We start from the raw sequence: 9,629 nt of genomic DNA, 5'->3' as shown, positions 1-9,629 counted from the left end.
TTCACATAGTGAATTTGCGTTTTATTATATATTTTATCTTTATACATTTGAGTTTTTCACAACTTCATTTAACTATTCAATATGAAGATCAAAAAATAGAGGCAGCAGTGGTTCTCAGGCACAGAATTTATAAAAGAAATGAAGCCAATACTTCCCTAGTACTTATCTAATACTGTGAATCATGATAATGTCTTGTTTCCTTTTAGCCTAGCTGCCTTTTAAATTGCATATGAAATATAGTGAAGAACTTTCTTTAATGTGCTAGACTGGGACTTAGGGGTTTAAATTAAGAAGTCCATATTGAAAGTATTTTCTTACTCAAGTCTTCGAGACATGAAGCGATTATTTTTCTCCTAAAGGATCTTCAAGATGTGCCTGTATACACAGCTCTGAAATTGATTTTGAGAGTCAACTTACAAGAAAAACTATTACTGTCCATAAAAGATGATCTGTAGTATTCTCTGCCTAAGAACCACTGCCTAGAGTTATTCGATGTCTTCAGGTCTCACAGGATGAGGTAACGGTATAATGGATTTCTTTTCTGTATCCCTGGAGAGTGCTTTCCTCATATCTGTTGATAAGCAAAAGTTAGTGTAAACATACTTCAAAAAAAAATTTTAAGATCACTTCATTTAAGATTTCTAGTATGCATAATAATGGTTTAAAATTATAACCATACGATAGAAGCGGTAGTTTATCTCAACTAAATTATTAACACCTTATTACTTGCCAGAAGAGAGCCTAGTCAGCAAACTCCCAACCTTTTCCACATAAAGTTGTTTTTCCTTCAATAACTGTTCTTCCCGTTCTTCCTAATCACCTCCTTGCTTTAGGATTGGACTCATATATATCTTATATATCATATATATCTTATATGTCTATGATCTATGATATCATATATATCATATATATCTCATAATATCTTACAACAGGCTCACATAAAAGGAACTACTACATAAAAGATATTTGATATTCAGTTAAAGAGAGAAATATTGGCACCAATACCAAGAACAAAGGTACGTAAAAAAACCAATTACTGTAGCTGAAGTTTAAAATTAAGTTCAATAATCTCCTGCAAAGGGATTCTCAAAGAACTATTCTGATAATTATTTGAACATGCAGGAACAGAAATACTGCTACTGTACTACTTCAGGTGAATACGGTGATTCATTCCTATTTCTCTCCAAAATCATGGCGCTTACCATAAGCATCTTCGTCAGGCTCTCCATTGCTTGCAGAATAGTACTCTATTACTGTTCTATACACACTGTAGCCCAGTTGCTTATACATGTTGACTGCAACTTGATTTGACACTCTTACAAAGAGATCAACAAAAAATCCACCCTTTCTTTACAAAAAGAAAAAGAAAAATTTTGTGATACACAAAGTTTTCATGGGCACAGTAAAAGTATAAAAGACACACATTTTTGTTTTTATACCAGCACAAAGAAATGAAGTGATATTAATATCAATTAATGGAATACCTATTATTAACAATTGACCTTCATATAGCCCTTTAAAAGTTACAAAGCACTTCTGCTCATGTATTTCACTTGATTCTCCAACAATCCTAGTCAAAAACTATCCCCATTTGGAAGATTAGGCATATCAATTAATAGATAATCCATTACATAAATTAATATAACATTTTCATAATATTTAGGGCATTCCACTAGGCATTTTACAGAAAAGAGATGGGCACTATCTTACATAAATATTAACATTTGGAACCAGGATTAGACCTGTAATTTCATTGGTCTAGGAAATTTCTGGGGGAGGAAACTTCCTCTGCCAATGCAGATTGGCACCTTCTCTGCAACTTAGTGCATTAAGAATGTAGTAGGTAACTGCCTAGAGCACTGAGAGGTTAAGGGCGCCCAAGATCACATAGCCAGGATGTCAACAGCAGGTTCAAACCCAAAGTCTATCCACTACATCATGCTACTTAATTCTTAAAAAATCAAAATACAACCTTAGAATGCTCACTAAAAAGTTAAAATAACTAACATTTCCTTAAGGTGGCTACTTACTGATTTTCAAAAATTACCTTTACATTTTAATTCTTGGGGATTTATCCCCCTAAACTTTGATAAAATGATCACAAGAAAATGTACATTTATGAAGCACAAAACACATTTTAGATGTTAATGTATTTTTCAGTAAAGAGAATTTCACTAACTTTAAATAAACACCTATTTAGATGCCTTACTGTGTTTGGAATGGAGGAAACTCTGGGTTCTCAAAAACTGTCAAATAAAACCGCTGGGTGATCCAGCCTACTAAGCTCAAAAGGCCTAAAATACGAGCTTGACAACAGACTGATGTCTGTGACCAAAGGACCTGCTGGTTAATTATAGAAAGGCTCATCAGTAGAAAGATAGCCACTAAGGGATGAATGTTTCTTTGCTATAGCAACTCATGAAGTGGTTACAATCTGAATTAGTAGAGGATAAAATAGTACTGATGAATTCCTGGATCTCTCAAAGTATCAAAGTAACTCAAAGGAGTGCAACATTTTAGTCTTGAGAGAATCTTAAGAGATCTTTCTAGTCCAACAACACTTGACAGGGGAAATTAGGACCACAGTTCAAATGACTTACTGAAGGTCATATCATTAGTTAATGGCAGGGTCAGAACTAGAATTTAGGTCTTAAAACTGCCAGTCTAATGACCCTTCCAAAACATCATTCCCTAAAAAAAATATTGCTTTTAAACGTATCTCACCAAGGTTTTTTATGTTAGTTTCACAGGCAAATGTAACATGATCTAAATTAATTAGTACTTCTAAATCTCTTTTCTTTCCTGTCTCCAATTTTTGTAATTCAAAATGTTATTTAAACCTTAATCCAGTGAGAATTCTGATTAAGTCTCAATATTACTATAGATTCCATTACTGGAATGTCATCAACCCTCTCCAGCTACTCCCCATCCTGTCCCTTCCGATGAATCTAATTTTCTCTTCATCTCATTGTGATTCGGAACATTTATGGGGTCACAATCTCATACTTCAGAGGCAAGTAGGTAGCACAGTAGATAAAGCACTGGCCTTCAAATCAGGAAGACCGGAGTTCAAATCTCGTCACACATACTTATTCCTGTGTGACCCTGGGCAAATCCCTTTTAACTTTTATCTGCCTGTTTTCAACTGTAAAATGGGAATACTGGTACCCACCTCCTGGAGTCCCTTACTCTTCCTTCACCTTTCATTTCATGATGGATTTGAATTTTTTATTACTGTTCCAAAAATACATTTTAATGGCATTCATTACCCAGAAGTTTAGGGAAAGTATACTTTGCTTCCTTTACAGGGGCAGGAAACTTGGAGTAGAAAATTGCATATACTATCATGAACAGCTGGTATATTGGTTGCTTTGGCTGAACTGCTTTCTTTTTTCTTTCTTAAAATGTTTACAAAGGGTGATTCGCTGCAGGGAGGGATTATTTGGAAATGAAAGTAATAGAAAAACAAATAGACAGCAACAAAAATAAAATTGAATTTTTAAAAAAGTGTATCTTCACATCATAGCACCTGCATTAAAGCCTCCCTTATGACAAAGGGAATACAAATTAAGCAACAATATCTAATGTCATGACTTCACCTGACAATGTACAGTACAATCAATCCTAGTAGACGCTGCCATGAGAAGGGTAGTATGTCTTTTTGGTTCCCTGGTTTACCTTTTAGTGACTTTTTCATTTACATTATCATAGGTGCTGCATACATTGTTCTTTTGATTCTCCTTATTTCTGTCATTAGTGCACATAAATCTTTCCATTCTTCTCTGAATTCCTCATTTGTCATTTCTTACTGCATGATGAAATTATATTACATTCATACACCACGGTTTCTTCAGCTATTCCTTAGTGTCAACGGGCACCTACTTTGCCCTAAAATGAATGTTGGTTTCTGTGTTTGACTTCCTTAGGGTACAGTACCTTTTCCACAAAAAATTGTTTTTCCTTCAATAACTGTTCTTCCCTTTCTTCCCAATCACCTCCTTGTTTTAGGTATAAGGAATGAGGGAAAGAGAAACAATAGTTCTTGATTTGGCTATATTTCTATTCGACATAGACTACTGAAGTTTAGATGTAATTAAATGCATCTGAAAAAGAAAATCTCACCTTTCTGAAATCTCCTCCAGTAGGTCCATTAATTTAGCAGCTAAACCAAGGCGTCGAAATTCCGGTGCAACTGATAGGGCTGTGACATGACCATGCCACTCTTCTCTGGCTACTGAACCCTCTGCTTTGCCCATAACTGCCAACAAAAGCTGCATTTAGTAACAGAATCATAGCAATGATTTAACAATTGTGATAGCATATCTTTCTCTCAAAGAAAACTGAAGAAAAATGTTTTGTTTTACTTGTAACTATGTTAATAGTTAACTGATTCAGTTAAAACATTATCATAGCTACAATGTTTTTAGTTCATGCCTCTGATTTTACAATGTAATAAATAACTTTATCCTTAATATCTTACCTGCCTACCAAAAAGAAAGTACATTAGTAGAGTATACAATGTATACTTACTATAACCCATGAGCTCGCCACCAGGTGCCTCTGCAACGATGAAATACTCGGGCCAGTGAGCTAGATATTGTAAATAAAATGGTATTCCATACTGCAGTTATGTTAAGAAGTATGAAATGTAACAAATAACTGCTGCGGAACGAGAAACCTGCTATAAAAAAGTGCCTCCTTTAAAATATTAAACTAGGTAGTATTTTCACTGTGTATGTATACTTTATGCTGGGCACAATATACTTCTACATTGTTAACCATTCCAGGTCAAATGATATATTATAAATTTCTACAATAATTTAAAATTATTTACTACAACTTTTATTGTCCTAAATTAAATAAACAAGATTTCAAAGAATAACCTGAAAAAAATCTAAAACACAGATATCACCAGGGAATCAAAAGTTCTAGTTAAATCTTAATTTCCATGCTAACTAGTTAAAACCCTATATAAGTCTTTAAACAGTCCTATGCTTCCCTATATGAAAAAATAATGACACCTGCTCTTTCCTTATTTAAGTTTCTTCTAAGCACTTGGAAAAATGTGAAACAAGTCTGTGGATATAGATATACTCCCAAATGAATGGAATACTCAGATAAACCCCAAGGAATTATCTGACCCACAGAGTTTAAGTGATTTGACAAGGGTAACTCAGCTATTTATTGTCAGCAGTCTTCAAACTATAAGACCAAAACTTTAGCCACTATACTCTGCTGCCTCTAATATACACATACATGTATATACATATGTACATACATGTGTCTATGTGTGGGTGCATGCATGTTACATATTAGAAATGTTTAAAATGCTTTCCTGAGTAAGCAGTGGTGGAAATTTCCCCCTCTAGTGATACAAAAAAAGCAAAAGTCAGTGGCATATAGCAAAAAACAAACAAACAAATGCTTTCTCAGTTTATTAGGTGGGGGGAGGAAATCTTCCAAATTGTCTATGAGGCTGTCTGAATCATTAGCTAATCATTTTTTAAAGGATACAGTTTCTGTTAGTGGATCCAGATTGCTGAAAGGAAACCAAAAGATACATTAAGATTAAAAAATGTTCACAATCAAATGGAATTAATAGATGGCTAAACATGACACCAAAATTAAAATATCCCAAGGAAAAATATAATCGACTCAAGAACCAATCTGGCACACAGAATGTAGGCAGAAACTACCTAAAAAGGAACATTATGATTAGGACACTATTAAGCCACCAGTAGATTGAAAATAAGATTGCTGTTTATTCACAAGACAATTTTAACAACAATTTTACATCAGAGACTTTCATTATTCTAAATTGCAGCAAATTATTACACAAAGGTATGACATGAAACATGAACTTCAAGGAAATAAGAGATAATCTTGGACTTTTCTGCAGCACTTGATGCTTCTGATCCATCCTTCCTTTAAATTTCTGTCTTTAATTAAATTTAAACATTTATTAAACACCTACTACAAGGAAGTCCCTGTGCTAGGTAAGACAAAAACCAAACAATCACTTCAAGGGCTCCTTTTTGGTTTCCTTCTCTGGTTTCTCTTTTTTTCCTTCCACTACACAAAAGTAGCATTTCCCAAGGATCAGTCACTAACTTTATGAAATTTGCCATCTACATTTTCTACTTTGAAGAATTTAACCTTTCTTACTGTTTAGACTAATCATTCCTATGTGAATAATTCTCACACATAATGTCTCCAGTTATGATCTCTCTTGTAAGCTCAAATTACACATCAACTTTCTAATGAATTTTCCAGGATGCTTTGCATCACCTTGATCTCTGCTGTTTTAAAAGTGAACCTAGATTTTCTTCCAAACCCCTTTCTAAAACTTCCCAATTTTTGTGTATCATTCCCCCATCACTCAAAAAACCTTGGAGTAATTTTTAAGTCCTCCCTTTTCATCCCTCCATTTGTAATCAGTCACAAAGTTCTCTTGATTCTTCCTCATTAATGTGTACTGAATCCACTCACTATTTCCTTTTCACTACCACCCTGGTTTGTGCCATTATTTCACATGATAATGTATGTTTTCTAACAAATGCTTTCCCCTCTGATTTCTTTTCCCTTTTACACATTCTACATGTTTCTGAAAAATTAATCCTCCTAAAATGTCCCTGTGATCATACATCACTTTACTATTCATCTTTAAAACTGAAATAATACTTATTTGTGGGGATTCAATCAACAATTATCTGTTAATCCCTTGCTATGTGCTAAGCACTGTTCTAAGTGCTAGGGATAAAAAGAAAAAAGGCAACTTCCTGTAAGAGTCTTAAATTGTAGTAGCAGAAACATGTAAATCATTAGGTTCATCAAAATACATAACAGAGTAGAAGAAAGTAAAGCCCTTTCTAAGACTTAAAAGTGCTCTCAAAATGTGAGCAGTAATCCTTGACTCACCAAGTCCTATCAATTTTGCCTTCATAATGATGAGGGCCCAGTCTCTGGGAACCCCCTTGAATCTGGAATACAGTCTCTGGGAGCCCCCTTGAACTGTCCTTGAATCTTCCAACAGGATCTGGCCTTCCCCTAAGGCCACAAGCCTCACATTATCATTAGGCCCAAATCTCTACCTAGCCTTGCCCTTTGTTGTTCAGCTACTTCCCACCCTTAATCCCATTACCTCACCTTGCCCTCCTTGGACTTCCCCTCAAGACCCTCCCTAAACCCCTCCTCTAGTCACCCCAGACCACCCCTCAATCCCTCCTACAGTCTTTGTGTATATAATCTCCATCTTGCCTCCATGAAGGTGCTCAGATTCAATCTAATTCATTTGGTTGAATCTGGCCCACTTGTGGAAACAGGTGTCACAGGTGGGATTTTCTTACGACAGCCCATTGTGGTGAATCCCTAATAAACTTTCTCTTTTCCCTTGGCTGAGAAGGCTTGAGTCGAATGCAGGACCCGGTGCGTCAATATTTTGGGGTGTCGAGCACCTCTCAACCTTTAACCTCTTCAATATCATCTCTCAATTTAGCCCCACTTCTATCCTGACACTGCTACCACCCTGGTTCAGGCCCTCATCACCTCCCATCAGCCTGCTGGTTGGTCTCCCTGCCAGCCGTTTCTCTCCATTCTAGTCCACTCTCCACTCAAGTGTCAAAGGGATTTTCCTAAAACTCAGATTTGACATCACTTAACCTATTCAATAAACCACAGTGACTCCTTATCACCTCCAAGATCAAATATAAAATCCTGTTTGGCGTTTAAAGCCCTTCCAGTTTTTCCCTTTTCCCTTTACAGTTTTTTTTTACACTCTCTTTACGCCTCGATCCAACGCTGGCACAAGACACTTCCAACTCCGGTCATGTTCTTGGCTGTCCCTCATCCATCTGCCTCCTCACTTCCCTGGCTGGCTTCTCTTAAGTACCATCTAAAATCTCACCTTCTGTACATAGGAAGCTTTTCCTGATCCTCTATTGACCATTTCCTATCTACCCTGTATACAGTTCGTTGGTACACCTTTGTTTGCAGGTTGTCTCCCCCAACAGATTGTGAATTGATGGAGGGCAAGGACTCTCTTCCGCTTTTCTTTGCATCCCCAGGCCTGGACACACCGCCCGGTACACAGTAGGTGCTTCAGTCAACGTCTAACATTACTAAGTTATTAAAAGTGGGGCACTGCATCGCTTGCTTTACCTCACCCAGGTCTTGCCATGAATACCCCGCTTCGATTCGGGTGATGTGCTTCCAGACCTCCCGAAGAATCCAGTCTCTCCAGGCCCAGAAGGGCCATGGGCGTCTTTCAAGAGCCTGGTGGTGCCGGACCATTCCCAACCACCAAGGGGCACTGCCCACCCCACCGCTTGGCACCTCCGTTCCCTCTTGGCAGAGCTCCCCACCCCCAGCCCCCTTACGGCACTACGAGAGGGCCGATGCTCATTCACCGATGGCGCCCGGTGCTTCAGTTTCTCTATATGCTAAACCAGCGCGAGGGCACCTGTTTTTCTCCTGATTCAGGGCAGAATGGGCAGGGGTTCGCACCGGCTCCTGCTCCCGCCCTGGCCGGAAACACAGCGAGGTCCGCGAGGGGAAGAGTCCGAATGCCACCCTAGCTCCTGCGCCTCACTCACATGTTGTTGAAACGGAACAGGTCGTCACAGGTGAAAGCCCGGAGCGTGGTCATCTCGTCACCCGTCTGTCCCTGGATCGTACTCCCAGCTCGAGCCTCCTCGCCGGAAGTGAGCTTCCACTTCCGCCGGGGGCGGGAGAAAAGGAGTCCGAGGCCGAGACGGTGGAGCAAGAGGAGGAACTAAGAGAGAAGCCCTTTCCAGTCCTGTCCGGAGGTTGCTAGGCAACAGTGAGGCCTCTGCGGGGCGGGGCCTAAGGACGCTGGCTTCTCTGGGCTTATTCTTGAGAACCGAGGTAGCTCTGCCGGTTTTTTCAAGTAATAACATCCTCCACGCCCTACCAGTCCAGGAGTCGTGGACTATCCTAGACTCACCCTAGACCTAAACATTCCAGAGAATTGGTACACTTCCCAAGGTACCCCAAACGTGATGGAGGAGGGAGCGGGAGGGTGCCAAGATGCACTCCCATCTGTATGCACGGGAGAACCCAAAGGTATGCATGCCCCAGCGGTAGCTGATACGCTCCAGAGCTGGGAGCTTACTTAGCCTGACCTTATCATTTTACACGCGAGGAAATCGGAGTTCAAAAAGGCTATGAGAGTCCAGAGTCTCACGCCTAGAAGTGCCAGTAATGAATGTCCTTTCCCACGTAGGTTTTTTGAGTCTGGGGACCCTTAAGAAGCAAAATGGACAACATTCCAAACTTCAGTTGAGTCTTAGGGTAGCAAAGACATATCTTTATGTGGTTAATCCTAAAGACTTATATTGGACAAGCAGCAGAGGCTTTTGTGCACGAAAGTGGCTAGGAGTCGTCAAATAATTCAATGAACCCCATATGGGCTGAACAAGGATCGTCATCTATGGAAAGGAGCATTGAGAATAAGAGAGAACCAAGAGAAAGCAGTGTCGTGAAAACCTAGAGAAAAGAGCGTTCAGAAGGAGAGGGTGGTCAATATCAAAGGCTGCAGAGAGGTCAAGAAGGATGAGGATTGAGAAAAGGCCATTAGATTTGGGGATTAAGAAATCACTGATAACTTTGGA

General features: G+C 38.8%; 1 protein-coding gene across 1 annotated transcript; it reads right to left on the bottom strand.

Annotated features, from left to right (window-relative positions):
- NAA20 (N-alpha-acetyltransferase 20, NatB catalytic subunit) lies at positions 1-8,710 on the bottom strand. Its single transcript, XM_036752447.1, has 6 exons — positions 8,592-8,710; positions 5,515-5,539; positions 4,531-4,621; positions 4,123-4,258; positions 1,203-1,348; positions 1-571 (listed from the first exon to the last, which is right to left on the bottom strand). Exons 1-6 carry the CDS (start codon positions 8,642-8,644, stop codon positions 486-488), a joined length of 537 nt encoding a protein of 178 aa, XP_036608342.1. The 5' UTR covers positions 8,645-8,710; the 3' UTR covers positions 1-485.
- Between the last annotated feature and the right edge of the window lie 919 nt (positions 8,711-9,629).

Source organism: Trichosurus vulpecula, chromosome 3 (assembly GCF_011100635.1).
Source record: "Trichosurus vulpecula isolate mTriVul1 chromosome 3, mTriVul1.pri, whole genome shotgun sequence".
NCBI lineage: Eukaryota > Metazoa > Chordata > Mammalia > Diprotodontia > Phalangeridae > Trichosurus > Trichosurus vulpecula.
Note: the sequence above shows the minus strand (reverse complement) of the source record. Positions and strands in the feature narration are given on the sequence as shown.

Bases quoted from the DNA above. Each gene is read 5' to 3' on its own strand.
- NAA20 (XM_036752447.1), bottom strand. From the start codon at position 8,644: ATGACCACGCTCCGGGCTTTCACCTGTGACGACCTGTTCCGTTTCAAC. The intron at 4,622-5,514 runs GTATCCTTTAAA...ACATAACTGCAG, and splicing joins TGGATCCACTAACAGAAACT to TATGGAATACCATTTTATTT. The intron at 4,259-4,530 runs GTAAGTATACAT...TTTTGTTGGCAG, and splicing joins TGGCGAGCTCATGGGTTATA to TTATGGGCAAAGCAGAGGGT.